Genomic DNA, 18,467 nt, shown 5'->3' on the forward strand with positions numbered 1-18,467 from the left:
TGTGCTGCATGCTGGTAGAGTATTCATAGTTTTCCACAGCTTGCTTAAGAGGGGGGAGCCAATAGAGGTTGTTCTTTCAATTCCTGCCCGAGTTCCCTTTTGCCCGGATTGGAGGGGAGCTTCATTTGTTGGGGCTTAGTTGGCAAGGTGAGCATGTGGTTTGCATGGGGGTGGTGGACAGGTGGAGTTACATAGCATGGTGAGGGTGGGGATGGTTGGGCTAGGGATCTGATGAAAACATGGATGTGTGAAATGTGGTCGTTTGCGAGGCTAACGAGATTACTTGTCACGCTAGGTGCACATGTCAAGGAGGGAGAAGGGATGTAGGCATCTCTGACAGGGATGTTAACTAGTGAACTATCCCTTTCTATGGCATTCCTCTCGAGGGTGGCAACGATCGATTGTCCACTGGTCTTAGTTGAATTAGTGATAGGTGACATGTTGGTCATTTTGTGACGTGTCTGATGGTGAGTGGATCTGGAGTGATCCATCCCTCCTCGCGCGCTAGATCCCGAGGCAAGGGCAGTCCCTGGCTCGACACATAACTAGTCTAAGCTTTGCCTCTACTAGAAGGCATAGGGGCTCCATGCTGCGGCACGCTTTCCTGCTCTTGGTTGGACTTAGAGCATCTCCAATGCTTGCTCCATATTTGGAGCCCAAAAATAGAGCAAGAGGGCTCCATATATATTATAATAATAATATAATATATATTATTATATTAGTTATTTTTAATTGCTTAATAGATCATCTTAGCGTTATTATTTTTTATTAAAAAATATATGATTAGAAAACTCTCATCGAGATCTTTAAAATAAGATTAATATTTAACTCAAAAGTAATTTAATATTAGACTCATTTTAAAGGTCTCGATGAGACCTTTCCAATGGTATTATTTTTGTTAAAAATCGATTAGTAAAACTAATTATATACTTAGCTTAACTAACTAAATTATTTAACAAAGGATACAAATGGAATTAAAATTATTGAATATAACACTTATTGGGCAATTTTGGCATTTTCAAAAAGTTGATGTGACAAATGGAGCCCGGCTCCATTTTCATGGTGGGGCTCCAAATTTGGAGCCCCACTATTCATGGCTCCAAATTTGGAGCCCCACTATTCATGGCTCCAAATTTGGAGCCCCATATAGAGCCCGGTTGGAGCTCCACCAAGCTCCAAATTTGGAGTTTTGGAGCCCGATTGGAGATGCTCTAAGGTGATAGGTTATTTTAGTAGCGAGCACGTTAGCCTTGCACCCCAGCTAGGTTGGCGAACCGGGGCTAGAGAAGGGTGAGAAGCTTGGGCCGAATGTGCTCAGGTTATTCCAACTTTATCTTGGATTCCAATCTCCAACTATACATGCATTTAGTGAGATCATGCCCAAGTCTCTTGCAAAAAGAGCAATATCTTGGCATACTCTCATATTTGACTTGTATCTCTCGACAAGACCCATCCAAGAGAGAGTCTGAGAGCGAGCTTATCAGAGATTTTGAGATGTTTATGTTTCCTCTACATCTAATGAATCTCACCTATTTAGTCAGGTCCAAGGAGTTTGAGATGACTGGGGTGCCTACCCTTGCTGTAAGTGCCTTAGCTGTTGAGTTTGCAAGATATTCCAGTGGCAGCCTGTGGAATTGAATCCAGAACTCAGAATGATTGAAGATCCAAGCCTCAAGGGGTTTACTTGGGGTAAAGGTGTCTAGAGCGAAGAGATCCCTATTGTTGAGCATAATGTTTTCCTTGACCAATGGGATTATTTCCTCCATATCGTCCTCTTTGAGAAGAGAGGAGAAGCTACGGAGCAGATCTTCATTGTCAACCATTGATGAGGAGGCACTCCTAGCAAGAGAGGGATTAGAGAACGGGTGGTGTAGGACAGAGTTAGGGGAAGAGGGCTAAGAGGTGGGGGGTTTAGGGTAACAGTGAGATTTGGCTATAGGGAGAGGTGGGAAGTGATGGTAGTAAGGAAAGGCAAGGGGCTGCAGGGAAGAGATGAGTTCAAAAAGTAGTTGGAGATGGTAGGTAGCTTGGGGATAGTGAAGAGAGAGAAAAGGTCAAGGAGAGAAGGATGAGAAGGAGGGAGAGGGGCAGAAGCTCTTGGAATGGAGGGAGAATCTCTGAGAATTTTTCTTTTTTTTTGTTGTTGAGGAGTTATGAGCATAGAAATTTATAAGGTAATAATGCTCTTATTCTCTTTATATATTAATGATCTTATATCCATTAGCTATAATGAGAAGATGCTAAAAGAATTTAAAAAAGGATATGATGCAGATGTATGAGATGACTTACCTCAAGCTAGTGCATTATGTTTTAAGAGTTGAAGTTTCCCATAGTGAAGAAAAATCATATGGAGAATATCTTGAACAAATTTAAAATACAAGATTACAAGATTGTGGCTACACCACATATGCTAAATGAAAAATTAAAGAGAGATGATGGAGCTAAAAGAGCTACACCTACATTTGATATCTACAAGATTGAATATTATGTATGTTGCTAGTTTTTTTTTTTCTAAAGGGCTCATGGTTACAAAAAGCCCCATTGAGATTAGAGGTGAGACCAAAAGAGAGGCAAGGTAGGCCTTGAACCAAGTACAACCAAAGCTGTGAGAGCTCCCTAAGTTTTATCCAATTAGATGCTTGATTGGCCTTGCCATAAATATGATTAATTTTAAAGTGTTGGTGTTTCCAAGGAGAATACATATATCAACTATAATGGACTTGACCTCTATTGTACAGTTGTTTCGCCATTGACCATGTTTACTAAAAGTTGAAAATCAGATTCAATCATTAGACATTTTACCTCCAAATCCTTTATCGCATGTAGGCCTTTGTTGCTTTAGCAACCAAGATGGAATGAAAATGAGAGCATCAATTTCTTGCAACGATGAGGTTCCTATTAGGTAGCCTAGCCAAGAAACCTAAGCCCCCAACCTTGTAAATACCAATAAGTGAGGCATTAGTTTTTAGCTTGACCCACCCTTGAGATAGGGGAACCCACCTAATAAATAGGGTTGAAGATTTAGATTTGATAGATCTGAACATCTTTTGCTTATAATATTCTACAATAAGGTAACTTGGCAATTCCAAATGTTAAAGTCTTCTTCACGGGTTTCATTGAACGTAGCATTGTTGTGCCTTTTCCAAATTTGCAAATGGGCCATAGCTTGCACAACATTATATAATCTCTTCTTTGGGTCTGTCGGACCCATTTCCTCCAATGCAAGATCCAAGGATTGTTATCCCAAAGGTACAGATTTAAGGGATTATGATCACAGTAAGTCTCTACATAAGCCCATAACTTGATAGCAAAGGAACAATTATAAAACAAGTGGCTAATAGTCTCACGCACAAGCCCACAATTTGGGTACATGCTAATCGTCCTAATATGCAAACGATTTAGCAAATCGAAAATAGGCAACTTGGCCTAACAGACTTTCCAAACGAAAATTTTAACCTTAGAAGGTACACTCAAGTCCCCTAGATTTTTCCACCTAACCTATAAAGAGGGAGCATGGATAGTGTTTTTATCAAGAAAGGCATAGATAGATTTGGTGATAGTAGTACCCTCGGGATTAGGGGACCGAACCTAACAATCTGATCTATCATTTATAGGAAGCTGCATAGAGAGGATGTTCTCGTAAAGGCTAGTGCCAAAAATATGTGAAATATGGTTTTCCATTCAAGCCCCAACCAACAAGATTAAGCCCTTGAGAGACATTAGATTTTTCTAAATGAAATTTACAGAATAGCTTAGCCACACTATCAACAACAGCAAAGGGCATCTAGGAGGAGGACAAGAGGTGCGCTAACATAGAGTTGAACATTGAGTTAAAAAGGATAACTTGCACTACTTGAGTGAGCGAGGCGCACTTCTAACCCACTATCTTAGATTCAACTTTAGACAAAAACTCTTTATTTTCTTAGGTAAACACTCTACTAGGGGAAATTTTTGCTCCAAGGTATTGAAAAGTGAAGCTACCTTCTTGCATACTAAGGATGCTAAGGAGGTAGCTCTGATGTAGAGCATGGAGCTTTGGATTATAATAAAATTTAGACTTTGCAAAACTAATTCTAAGATTTGTAATCATACTCAAACTGTTAAAAACAAGTATCAGGTTATTATAGTAGAGATCAATAACTTTGAGATAAATTAATATGTCATCAGCATACATCAAGTGGCTAATACTAATAGAGGATGAGCTATTATTAAGAAAAGTTTGATGTTGTTAATCGGGATATCATCTTTTATCAAATAAGAAAAAAAAATATATCAACGATAAGAATAAAAAGGTAAGAGAAGAGAGGATCCCCTTACCTAATACCTCCTTTTTCACGACATGTAGATAAAGGTAAGCCATTAATTAAAATAGCAAAGTAGAGGACATGCAAGTAAAAATCCATATCACGAAGACAACCAAAAAACCCATTTGAAGCATAACCCCTAGAACAACCTCTCATTTTAGGTGATCATAAGCTTTCTTGAGGTCAACCTTCATCATAACAATATCATCTTTAAAGTAACAAGAAGCAAAGAATGAACAAGTTCTTAAGCAGAGGCAACGTTATCATGTATATGTCTACTGAAAATGAATGTCGTTTGTTCAAGTCCCACCAAAGAGGCAATGACATACTTGATCCTAGTAGCAAGGATAGGTCTAATGTCTATAACCTTATTAAGATTTTCCCTCTTAGGGATAAACATCACATAAGTATGACATTAAGTTTAAGGTAGAGAATTAGAATGTCGAAAAAATACCATAGCCTCTAAAAGATCATTACCAATAATATCCCAAAAATGTTTATAGAAATCAACATGGTATCCATCAGGCCCAGGAACTTTCCTAAAAGTCATAAACCATAAGGCCTCTTTCACCTTCACAAGCATAAAATCCTTGTAAAATCATCATCACAAACAACTTTCATACATGGGATCATAGTGATTCGGAGAAGCATCTTCCCTGACGTCCTAGCACCAAAGATCCTTGTAATGGCTAATAAATTCATTTTGGATTCCAACCTTGTCACTAATCAAATGACTAGAGTGGTCTACAATCTCAAAAATTAGTTCTTATGCCTATGGATCTTGGTAGTCAAGTGGAAAAAGGTAGAATTTTTATCACCACCCTTAACCCAGTTGATCCTAGGCTTTACTCTGCCACTGTAAGTTGATTTAGCGGAGGATGGTCGTACACTTACGTGAGAGAATCACCAAGCTAGAGCTTTCATCCGCATTCAAGGTTCTAGTGGCTTCCTTAGCCTCTAACTTATAAACTTGAGACCTAACTTTGGCCATGTTAGATTCCAACTGACCAAGGGAGAACTTGTTCTAGAATAGAAGTGCATGTCTAGAATGGGAGAGCTTTTGATTTAGTTTGGAATTAGGGAGGCAGAAGAATCTGGATAACAACTAGACTAAACATCAGAAATAATCTCTCTAACCTTAGGGTACTCAAATTAGAACCACTCAAATCGAAACAGAGCTGGCACAAATTATCAGTTGAGTCAAGAAACACAATAAGAGGCTCATGATCAGAAGCAATGCAGGGCAAGTGCTTAACATAAATCTTAGTAAAACAAGATACAAATTTAGCATTTCCAAAAACACGATAGAGACATACAAGAGTACAAGCATCACCATGTCTATTGTTATACCATGTATATGGAGAACTAGAAAAATCAAGATCGATCAGGGCAGCATTAGAAATAAAGGAACTTAAGACTCTAACAAGAGTACAAACTTGGAGGTGCAGCCTGACCATCCAAGTTTGTCACATGAATGAAGGATACAATTAAAATAACCAACAACTCACGAAGACAAATTAATATGGTCTCAAAAACTAAACTTATGCCACATCCGGTTCCAATCAATTGAAACAATACATGCATAAATAACTGAAAGGTGCGATGGTGGCTTACCTCGTTCAAATGTCGATGGTATGCACATTTTTATTATTATCTTTGAAATCGCCATGGTTGGTGAAAATTCTAAAGTGTGGTGGGTAGATACTTGGGATGTTTAATTCATAATAAATATGAAACATGTGTGGAATTTAATTGGCTAAGCTTTGTTTTATTCTGTTGAACAAAATCTCTAGAACTTATAGATGCCGATGTATTTGATTTCAAATTTGTTTAGACTAGACGTGAAAAAAATATAATATTATAATTATTAACAATTGCACAAGATATTATTATGTGTATATGCTATAAATGTTTATACAATTTAAAATTGAGGTTGGGAAATAATTTAGGCAAATAGATCAAGAATAAAATTTATAAGTGTATTTGCAACAAGCCCCGTAACAGAAGAGAAGAATATTAAATTGTTTGGGAGAAGTGCTAGATTACTCTGCTCAAGTCCGAGGCAATCTTTTCTAATATTGATTGAAAAGTGCATTATCCAAAGCGTACGAGCAATCATAAGACAGGCAAGACTTGACCAGTTAAAAAATTGAAAAAAAAAATATTGACCAGTCAATAGTATTGCAGACCATTATTTCTCCTGCTTCTTTGTTAGAGCAGATCGGCTATTATTAAAATGGATCGTCTATTTGATGGGTTTGAACTTTTCAACGAAAAACGTCTATTCTTGTAATTTTGTTCCAGACTGACGCCCCATAAAATTGACCCCACTTTAGTCGAGAGCAACTAATACGCAGCTTAATGTCAACTAAGCTACATCGGAAGTATCATTATATAGATAGAAGTCCGCAAGGACAGCCCGAAAGCATTGAAAGGGTCAATATATTACAATACTATCTTCCATTTTTTACTTGTTTCAACTGCTGCCAACTTTGACACGGGCACTTAATTCCTCACTATATAGTCCTTGGTCACTCGACGCACAAACATCACAACCAACAGAACAAGCTTAGATAGCCTTGTAACTAACACATAAGTTATCATTTACTGAATTGTTACCACAACTAGCTCTTCCAGGTTGAGAGATGGAAGTGAAGATTGAGAGCTCAAGACTCCTCAAGCCTGCCTACAAGGGTATTGATGATCCTCATTCCAGTACCACCCCTGAACTTGTCAAGTTGAGCCTCTTCGACAAGGTAACCGACGATGCCCACTTCGCTGCCATCTGCGCCTTCCGTGCACCCAACCCTCCCAACTCCGTGTGGGAGAGCAGCCTCGCCAAAGTCCTCACCACCTTCAGGGAGTGGGCGGGGAGACTCGGAGAGGACGCCGATGGAAATCCTGCCATCATCCTCAACAACGAGGGAGTGAGATTCGTGGAGGCCTCGGTGGATGCAATCCACGATGATATCATGACATCTGAGCCGTCGCCGGCGCTGCTCGGCCTACATCCGAGCCCATGGGGTGTGGAGGAGTTGGCCCAGGTTCAACTCACACGTTTTGCTTGCGGAACACTTGTCGTGGGATTCACCTTCCACCACAAGCTTGGCGATGGCTATGGAACCACCCACTTTCTAGTCTCATGGGCAAGCGCATGTCGAGGTGTGGACATCGGCGCGCAGCCCAATGCATGACCGCACGAGTTTCTTCGCACCCCGAGACCCGCCTCAAATTAAATTTGAGCATCGTATGGCGGAGTACAGGCCCAAGGGAACTAGGTTCCTCTCCGGATACAAGCCGACGGAGGAGACAGTCGTTCACAGGGTGCACTTCACAAAAGAATTCATCGCCAAGCTGAAGGCCAAGGTATCTTCAAGGGCTAATACCAAGTACAGCACATTCGAGAGCTTAATGGCTCACCTGTGGAGGACGGTGACGATGGCTCGCGCCGTTGAGGCTGGGGAGACAACTCGCCTTCGCATAGCCGTGAATGGCCGCCACAGGATGGACCCCGAGGTTCCTGAAGAGTATTTCGGCAACTTGGTCTTGTGGGCATATTGCAGTAGCAAGGTTGGCGAGCTCGTCAATAGTCCGTTGCATTACGCGGCCGAGGTCATCCATAGTCAGGTCACCAAGTTAAATGATCGCTACTTTAGGTCCTTCATAGACTTTGCGAGCTCCAAAGTAGTGGACGAGGAGGATCTAGTACCGTTGACGGATCCGGATGCCGAGGCTTTGTATCCGGACGTGGACGTAAATAGCTGGCTAGGGTTTCCGATGCGGTTCATGGACTTCGGTGGGGGCAAGCCTTTCTATTTCATTCCGTCCTACTTCCCCATGGAAGGATTGCTATTTGTCGTGCCTTCTTTCTTCGGAGAAGATGGAAGCGTTGATGCCTATGTGCCATTATTTGAGAGCAATCTTCTTACGTTCCAAAATATTTGTTACTCCTTGGATGATAAGATCGAGACCCAGACTAGTGCTAAAAGCTGCAGTTTGGAGAAACCAGTTGCTGCCTTGATGGCTGGCACTAGTTGAACTTGAACAGGCCAAGTGAGAGGACGACAAGTTCTGATGTAATAAGAATGACTAATTCTTTTGAATAGAATATTTGTGTTTTTTTTATCCTTGTTAATGGCAAACCTTACTAGTTTGGGAGATATGTCAAGAATATGACAAAAGAATGGTTTGTTGTATTTTGTGATACTGTAATAGAAATCATTTCTTTTAAATAATTTAATGAATGAAATTACTTGAATTAATTTACATTTTGTCATCATAACTAACTACAATTTATTCAGATACGGAGGATGTTGGAAAAAAGATATATGAACAAATTAACATTAATTGAACAATTTAAAGCAATCACCATATAGCTACTAGAATATTTATACAAAAAAATTACTTTTCTCTATAGCTTAAGCTTTTAACATAGTTAGTAAATTAACATAATATTATAACAAGAGGCCACAGGTTGAAATTATGCAATGCCCATTTTTGTCCAAAAATATAAAACCATCGTCGATTTAACTTTCGTCAACTTCTTCGATTTATCAAGATATCTCAAGCCTTACTACTGTTAATATAAGTATTTTTAACTGTTTTTGTTATCATTGTCGTCTTCAATCATCTAATTTGTTAATAAACCATAAACCCTATATATACTATTGTTGGTTCATCTTATTTTAAACATGATCATCTTCGTATATACTTACTAATGTTTAAGTTCCGTTTGTACTCTATATTTGATCATTCTCTCAAAATATAGACCGTTACTTAAATTAAATGTGAAACTTCCGACAATACATGATGCAAATCATGTTCATATAGAAGTGCAAAAGTGTATTTTTAACCCTAAAAGTAAAACACCATATGAATTATAAGAAGGTCGAAACTTAGTTATAAATTTTGAAGAGTGTGGGGGGTGCCTACCAAAGGTTACTAGTTCAATTCCTAAAAGAACAAAAGTTAGACCTAAAACTATTAATTGTATATTCATTAATTATGCTCATAATAGTAATACATATTGATTTCTATTTCACAAATTAGATAATTATGAGGTGCATGAAAATACAATTAGTCTAGGAGTGTGTCATTCCTTAAGAACATATTTTCATGTAAATCTACATTGGAATTAAGTTCCCTAAAAAACTTATGAAATGTAGCAAGAGACGAACATGACCTAGAGTCCGTACTTGAAGGAAATGATATCTAGTCATTTACATATATTGTGATAGTCAATTGGCTATAAGAAATGATATAATCACATGTACAATGGCAAGTCACGACATATACATCATGGAGACGAACTATACAACAATTGAGCTTAACAGTTATATATTACAAATCCACTAAAAAAAGATTGAACAAAAAAAATTAAGTTTATTGTTCATCTAGGGGAATGTATTTAAAGTCAAGCACCAAGAGTAAGGACACAATGGCAACACAACCTAATTGATTAAAGGTCCTAAGGTTTAGGTTCAAAGAGAATTATTTTCTATACTTTTTCTATGATGACATAGTAATAAACTTGTATGTTACGATTCTGACCACATGAGTTAAGTCGAGTCAAGTCGAGTAGAGTAAGTTAGTTAGTTAGCTTTATCTTATTATTTTAAATTTTAAATAAATCAGATAATCTATATATGGAAACGATCTGCTATGACTCTATTCTTATAAATAGGAGTAGTCATGTGTTGATTAGGAGAGTTGTGGAATGAAGATTAAGTTAAGTTATTTTATTATCTCGTCTTTATCTTTACTATAGCTGTTAGATTGTCCTTATCTTTCTAGGAGTAAATCATAGTCATAGAACCTCCCAAGCTTCTAAACTCTAGTACCATCTTTCTCTAGCAACCACCCTATTATACGATCGTCCACCACCACTCTTGACCGTCTGCCCCCCCTCCGACAACAATTGCAACATCGATTATTTACCTTTCTGCCCTATTTGACCTTGCTTCACTATTTTATTTATATCTTTTCATCTAGACCATCGATTTAGGTAAAACTAAAGCCCTTAAAATCCTAACTTACAAGGCTGGTTAACATATGATTAAGACAAACGAGGAGGGATCAACCATAGAGGACTATGAACTCATCTCTGTTCCTATGAGGGTTTTTCCACCACTAGCAACAATCGACGACGAGTCGTTAGCGTGGGCAAAGACATTTTTTAAAGAATTTTTGGCCGAATCGAAGGAGAGCTCCGAAAAGATTGTAAAGGAGATCCAAACTATCATCAATGATTCAATCCAAGCCTTGATGGCAGTTCTCCTAGCCCACCACTGCCAATCCGTACCGCTAGCACCACTGGCCATGGCAAAAATAGCCCCACCACAGCCATCAACTTCAAACCATAAGTGAGGTGGAGAAGAGACACAATCGTCGGCCAAAATCCCTCCTTCAGTCAAGGAGGAGCACCTTCCATCCCTGTGACCCTACAGCTGTAGCTATGCTTGAGCAACCGATAGAGATGACCCCCGAGTCATCTTTTTTACCTGCGGTAGGAGCTAGGGATAAAAACCTTAGCTTCTCGCTGGTGGCCATCTAGCCACTCCTAGCACCCGTTGCCAAGTTCGGTATCTTCCATAGGACACCTACACCAAAGCTAGGCCGACAACAGCCACAGTCAAAGGCCGAAAGAGCGCCGTCGATGACCTTCCTCACTGCACCAAAACCACGACATGTGGCTTCAAGTTCGGTATTCCAGTGACCACCGATGGTCATGGTTGGCCTTCTCGAGCCAAATGCCACCTAGTGGTGTCCACCGTAGCCGCCAAAGACCACTGCATGGTCGAACCCAACAGCCACGCCCACGATGTTATTGCTTGAGCAAGGCCATGGCGTGGTGGCTTTCGTAGACCTCGCGGTCACCACGGCTCCACGACAATTGGACTACGGCCACCAACTACAACCACCGAGAGCTAAAGGATCACCGACAATGCGCCATGGCCACCCTTGCTTCAACCCGAGCTTGAGCTTGATAATGGGCTTCCACTAGAGGTCGACTGCCAGTGGCCCACAACAATGTCCAACCGCCGCTGGTGCCCATATAGCCCATAACAATGCCCCTCGGCCAAAATCTAATTTCTGCCCTAGGGTTAGGTGTTTGGTTATTGAGTGGGAGAGATGAAGTGCACGTATCTTGAGGCATGCTAAACTTTTGCAATCCAGTTTAATCAACTTGCACGAACTAGTTTGGAGACCATGAGCATAACATGGAGCTCGAGTACAACTGCTGGAACAAACCTGTGGGCTCGCGCTATTAAATTGAGTCGTATCGCATGGCAGACTCATGGGCTTATGAGCACGACGTAAACTTGAAGATCCAGCTCGCATACTAGTCACCTTGAGAACAAGATATTGAAAATGTGGTGGATTATTATGATCCGACCAAATGGGTTAAGTCGACTTAAGTCGAGTAAAGTCAAGTTACTTAGTTAGTTTTTGATAGGTATGGACGTCCTCTTCAATGTCTAGATCGGGTGCAGGAAAGTAGTCTGCACAACCGATGGAAAATATTCACCAATTATTCTTTCGTAGTCAAAAAATTATGAAACTTAGGGTGATAGATCTATAACTTCCTAATCTATATTTTTATTATTTACACCCTTCACAGATTCATATTGCAACTGGGATGAAAATACGCAAGAGTCAGGGTGATGGTGGTTGTGACGGGTGGAGGCGATGATAAGGTTTTGAATGATAGTAGAGATGAGGGTGGATGGTTTGTAGAGTTTAAGGGATAAGGATGAAGGGGGAGAAGTAGCCGAGATCTCAAAGAGGAGGGAGGACTCGACAGATGACGGAGGTTAGAAGAACATCGACGTCGAGATAGCCCATGGCTAAGGCTTGAAGGAAGGCGAAAGGAGATTAGGGTAGAGAGGATAGAAGGGAGATAGAAATTAATATTCATTCATCATAATGATTTTAGTTGTCATTCTCACCTTAGAGGCTAACCAAACAAGCCAAAATGATAATTATCAACCCTAAAAACAGTATACTCTCGCCGATCACATTCGAACGGGGCCGACCGCATTTGAATGCACAATTTGTGTTCTTTGTCAATGTAAACGTCTATAGGTGTTCGCAAGGGCGTTTAGACGCGCCCCTTCTACGTTCAAACACGACCTAAAGAAATCTTATTTTTTTTGAAAATAAACAACTCGTACAATAAGAAAAGACTTCAAAAAGGTGTATTGGTTTTATCCTATTATTTTAATTTTTAAATAAATTAGATAATCTATATGTGAATCGGATTCGCTAGGATCTTCTCCTATAAATAGTAGTCATGTATTGATTAGGGGAATCATGAAATGAAGATTAAGTTAAGTTATTTTATTAGTTATTTTATTATCTTATTTTTCTAAGAATAGATTATAGCTATGGAACTTCCTAAGCTTTCAAATCCTAGCCAGCATCTTCCTCTAGCAATCACCTTATTATACAGCCATCCACTACTTCCCTTGGACGTCCACCACCTTCCGACGACCACCGTAACGTTGATTATTTACTATTCATCCCTATTTGACTTTGCTCCACTATTTTACTTATATCTTTTCATCTAAACCTCTTAGTCATGCATCTCAGTTTGTTCAAATAAATCCCTGATCTCCAGGAAGTAGTTTAGCAACTATTTCTTTTAATTCAAATGCACATATCGTGTGCTGTTATTTAGGCTAAAAATTAGGAATTGTATGGCTATTTAATGCCAAACTAATTTTAATAATGTAGAGAATCATTCTGAGATTCAACATTTGGTATCAGAACCAGCAAAAAGGAAAGCCGCAGCTTTCTTGAGTGATACATAAAGAGATCAGTGAAGAGAAGATGAAGCTTCCTCACTTTGATGGTCATTATGACCACTGGAGTGAACTGATGGAAAACCTTTTGAGAGCAAAAGGACTATGGAGCCTAGTGGAGAATGGTTTTGCAGAACCAACGGCTAGTACGATGCTCACTGATACACAGAGAGCACAGCTTGAAGATGCAAGGATGAAAGATCACAAAGTAAAACATTATCTTTATCAAGCAATTGATAGGGTAACATTTGAGCAAATCCTTGATAGGCGCACGGCAAAGATTGTGTGGGATTCCATGAAAAAGAAATTTGGAGGAAATGATCGTGTTAAAAGGTCACTCCTTCAAAAACTAAGGAGAGATTTTGAAGTACTGGAAATGAAGGGGAATGAAAATGTCTCTGAGTACTTTGTCAAAGTCATGTCAATAAGTAATCAGATGAGAAGCAATGGAGAGGAAATGCCGGATTCAAAGGTGGTTGAAAAGATTTTAAGAACCCTCACAGAAAGGTTCACTTATGTTGTGATATCCATAGAAGTATCCAAAGACATTGAGACAATCTCAATTGATGAACTGCAAAGCTCCCTTGTAGTTCATGAGCAAAAATTTCAGAGACATGATCGAGGAGAAGATCAAGCTCTAAAAGTAAGCCATATGGAAAGTTCTAGAGGTCGTGGAAGGACAACTATGAGAGGAAGAGGACGAGGACGAGGTCGAGGTAGAGGTAGAAGCTTCTTCAATAAGGCAACTATAGAATGTTATAAATGTCACAACTTGGGACATTTTCAATATGAATGCCCAATGTGGAACAAAGAGGTCAACTTTGCTGACTTTGATGAAGATGAAGAGCTTCTTTTAATGGCATTAGTGGAGGAACAGAAAGCAAGGAGGAATGATGTCTGGTTCTTGGATTCTGGCTGTTCTAATCACATGTGTGGAGACAAAGCTATGTTTTTAAGCTTAAATGAAAATTTCAAACATTCAGTTAAGCTTGGAAATAACACTAGAATGGAAGTGGCCGGAAAAGGAAATGTCAAATTGGTATTCAATAATGCTGCCTATGTGATTAGTGATGTGTATTTTGTTCCCGAGCTCAAGAGCAACCTCTTGAGTATAGGACAACTCCAGGAGAAAGAATTAACAATCCTAATTCAAGGAGGAATATGTCAAATCTTTCACCCAGTAAGAGGGTTAATTGTTCAAAGCAAAATGAGTTCAAACAGGATGTTCATACTGGTAGCTCAAGCTCATTCATCTCCAAAAGCACAATTTGTAAACTGTTTGCACACAAGCTCCATGGATCTACCTCAACTTTGGCATGAAAGATACGGTCACCTAAGTTATAAAGGTCTAAAGATATTGCAAGAGAAGAAAATGGTGCGAGGTTTGCCACAGTTTGAAGCATCAAATAACATCTGCATAGATTGCATGGTTGGCAAGCAACATAGGAATGTTATTCCCAAGCAAAGTACCTAGAGAGCAAAAGAAGTCTTGGAGCTCATACACTTGGACATATGTGGTCCAATTAGTCCTACATCCAACAGTGGTAAAAGGTACACTCTATGCTTTATAGATGATTTTAGTCGTAAAGCATGGGTGTATTTGCTTGTTATAAAGGCCGAGGCCTTTAATTGCTTCAAAATGTTTAAAAAATTAGTTGAGAAAGAAACAGGAAAGCTGATCAAGAGCATAAGGACAGATCGAGGAGGTGAATTCACTTCCCATGAATTCAATGACTATTGCAAGGAGAATGGAATTCAGAGACTATTAACAACTCCCTATACGCCGCAGCAAAATGGTGTAGCTGAGCGCATGAATAGGACTGTCATGAATATGGTGAGATCCATGCTATGTGCAAAGAAAATTCCCAAGACTTTTTGGCCAGAAGCTGTAAATTGGACCTTCTATGTCCTCAATAGATGCCCTACACTGGCAGTCAAGAATATCACACCACAAGAGGCTTGGAGTGGAGTTAAGCCCTCGGTGGAACATTTTCGAATTTGGGGATGCATTGCTCATGTCTACATACCTGACACTAAAAGAGGTAAACTCGATGACAAAAGTTTTACTTGCATTCTTTTGGGAGTTAGTGAGGAATCTAAAGGCTATAGACTATTTGATCCAAGAACTAAGAGAGTGGTAGTAAGTAAAGATGTGGTTTTTGAAGAGAATAAGCTATGGGATTGGGGAGAGAATAATGTAGAACAAACTAGTGTAGAGCTAGTTTGGGGTGATGATGAAATAAGTGAAGGAGAAGAAGTCTTTGAGGGTGTAAATAGGAATAATGGTGGCGTACCGGAAGACTTGGATGCAGCTATAGAGATAGTTGCAGAAGCAAGGGAGGGACGAGCACGTAGACCACCTTCTTACCTTAGTGACTATGTCACTAGTAAAGAATTGTCAGAAGATGAAGATGAGGCTAATATGATGGAGCTGGATTTCATGAAGCTTGACACGTGTGATCTATTTGAGCTGAATTTGGTGGAGTTTGACACATGTGATCCACTGACATTTGAGGAAGCACAAAAGAGCAAAAAGTGGAGAATAGCCATGGATGCAGAAATTGAAGCAATTGAAAGGAATCAAACTTGGAAGCTGACCGAGTTACCAAAGGGAGGTAAATGCATTGGTGTCAAATGGATTTATAAAACTAAACTTAATGAACTTGGAGAGGTGGATAAGTTTAAAGCTCGATTGGTGGCAAAGGGGTACTCTCAAAAGTATGGAGTTGACTATACAGAGGTATATGCACCAGTGGCTCGAATGGACACAGTGAGAATGGTCATTGCTTTGGCAGCTCAAAATGGATGGGAGATCTTCCAACTTGATGTCAAGTCAGCATTTCTGCATGGAGCTTTGCAAGAGGATGTCTACATTGAACAACCAAAAGGGTATGTGATCAAGGGCAGTGAACATAAGGTTTATAAACTTCACAAGGCTCTATACGGACTAAAACAAGCACCTAGGGCTTGGTTCACAACACCTCAGCAATAAAGTTGTCTAAGAATCCAGTGTTTCATGGTAGATGTAAGCACATTGATGTGCGGTTCCATTTCTTGCGAGATTTGGTTAATTATGGCGTGATCAAGTTGGAGCATTGAGGAACACAAGAACAAATAGCTGACATTTTTACGAAGCCATTGAAACTTGTCACATTCCAGAAGCTTCGCACACAACTTGGAGTCTGCTCAGCATCAAGTAAACTAATCAGTGATACACATATTAGTTTAAGGGAGGGATTGAAGGAGCTGAATCCTTAATTCTAGGGGATTTACTAAGTCTGTTATTTACTTAGTCATGCATCTCAGTTTGTTCAAATAAATCCCTGATCTCCATGAAGTAGTTTAGCAACTGTTTCTTTTAATTCAAATGCACATTCGCGTGCTATTGTTTAGTCTAAAAATTAGGAATTGTATGGCTATTTAATGCCAAACTAATTTTAATAATGTAGAGAATCATTCTGAGATTCAACATAAGTTATCATTTACTGAATTGTTACCACAACTAGCTCATCCAGGTTGAGAGATGGAAGTGAAGATTGAGAGCTCAAGACTCCTCAAGCCTACCTACAAGGGTATTAATGATCCTCATTCCAGTACCACCCCTGAACTTGTCAAGTTGAGCCTCTTCGACAAGGTAACCGACGACGCCCACTTCGCTGCCATCTGCGCCTTCCGTGCACCCAGCCCTACCAACTCCATGTGGGAGAGCAGCCTCGCCAAAGTCCTCACCACCTTCAGGGAGTGGGCGGGGAGACTCGGAGAGGACGCCGATGGAAATCCTGCCATCATCCTCAACGACGAGGGAGTGAGATTCGTGGAGGCCTCGATGGATGCAATCCACGACGATGTCATGACATTCGAGCCATCGCCGGCGCTGCTCGGCCTACACTCGAGCCCATGGGGTGTGGAGGAGTTGGCCCAAGTTCAACTCACACGTTTTGCTTGCGGAACACTTGTCGTGGGATTCACCTTCCACAACAAGCTTGGCGATGGCTACGGAACCACCCACTTCCTAGTCTCATGGGCAAGCGCATGTCGAGGTGTGGACATCGGCGCAGGCCCAATGCATGACCGCACGAGTTTCTTCGCACCCCGAGACCCGCCTCAAATTGAATTTGACCATCGTATGGCGGAGTACAGGCCCAAGGGAACTAGGTTCCTCTCCGGATACAAGCCGATGGAGGAGACAGTCGTTCACAGGGTGCACTTCACAAAAGAATTCATCGCCAAGCTGAAGGCCAAGATCTCTTCAAGGGCTAAAACCAAGTATAGCACATTCGAGAGCTTGATGGCTCACCTGTGGAGGACGATGACGATGGCTCACGGCGTTGAGGCCGAGGAGACCACCCGCCTTCGCACAACCGTGAACGGCCGCCACAGGATGGACCCTGAGGTTCCTAAAGAGTATTTCGACAACTTGGTCTTGTGGGCATATTGCAGCAGCAAGGTTGGCGAGCTCGTCAGTAGTCCGTTGCATTATGCGGTTGAAGTCATCCATAGCCAAGTCACCAAGTTGAATGATCGCTACTTTAGGTCCTTCATAGACTTTGCGAGCTCCAAAGTAGTGGAGGAGGAGGATCTTGTACCACTGACGGATCCGGATGCCGAGGCCTTGTATCCGGACGTGGACGTAAACAGCTGGCTAGGGTTTTCGATGAGGTTCATGGACTTCGGTGGGGGCAAGCCTTTCTATTTCATTCTATCCTACTTCCCTATGGAAGGGCTGCTATTTGTCGTGCCTTCTTTCTTCAGAGAAGATGGAAGCATTGACACCTATGTGCCCTTATTCGAGAGCAATCTTCCTACTTTTCAGAATATCTATTACTCCTTGGATGACAAGATCGAGACCCAGACTTATGCCAACAGCTGCAGGCAACCAGTTGCTGCTCTGATGGCTGGCACTAGTTGAACATGAGTAACAGGGAAGACAAAGGATGAAGGCGAGAAAAAAAGTCTCAAATGTGATTATTTATGTTTTTTTCTCTGTTTTTTTACCTTAGGAAACCAAAACTAGCCTGATATATGTTTCTTTAACTTAAGATTATTTACTTATGTGAAGTGATCATTTCTATGTACTATCAAATTTTATTGTCATCGTTGCCGAATGACTATTTAAGCCCACTTTTTTTTAAAAGTTTGATATCTCAAATCCTTAAATCTTTTGAAACAATAGATAATGTCTACAATCTTATGGGGTGATTTACACCAAAAAGCCTCTCAGTTTTTCAATTGATAGAAATAGGTTCCTCCTTTTATCGAATTATAATTTTGAGTCTTCTTTATTAATTAAGCTTAATTTATCCTTTGTCAACCCAACCATTTTAGGGATCCTTTCTCATCTCTAAGAAGGAGATTTCTG

The 18,467-nt window shown here is 40.3% G+C and overlaps 3 protein-coding genes across 3 annotated transcripts; all 3 read left to right on the top strand.

Moving 5' to 3' along the window:
* The first annotated feature begins 6,949 nt into the window (after positions 1-6,949).
* Positions 6,950-7,498, top strand: LOC140789123 (agmatine hydroxycinnamoyltransferase 1-like). Its single transcript, XM_073138730.1, has one exon. It carries the CDS (start codon positions 6,950-6,952, stop codon positions 7,496-7,498), a length of 549 nt encoding a protein of 182 aa, XP_072994831.1.
* A 55-nt stretch (positions 7,499-7,553) lies between these two features.
* LOC140789124 (agmatine coumaroyltransferase-2-like) lies at positions 7,554-8,342 on the top strand. The gene has a single exon (XM_073138731.1). It carries the CDS (start codon positions 7,554-7,556, stop codon positions 8,340-8,342), a length of 789 nt encoding a protein of 262 aa, XP_072994832.1.
* Positions 8,343-16,631: 8,289 nt separating this feature from the next.
* On the top strand, positions 16,632-18,017 carry LOC140789125 (agmatine coumaroyltransferase-2-like). The gene has a single exon (XM_073138733.1). The coding sequence runs from the start codon at positions 16,632-16,634 to the stop codon at positions 18,015-18,017; it is 1,386 nt and encodes a 461-aa protein (XP_072994834.1).
* The last annotated feature ends 450 nt before the right edge of the window (positions 18,018-18,467 follow it).

This window comes from Typha latifolia, chromosome 5 (genome assembly GCF_019914945.1).
Source record: "Typha latifolia isolate L0001 chromosome 5, TyphaL0001v2, whole genome shotgun sequence".
Classification (NCBI taxonomy): Eukaryota; Viridiplantae; Streptophyta; class Magnoliopsida; order Poales; family Typhaceae; genus Typha; species Typha latifolia.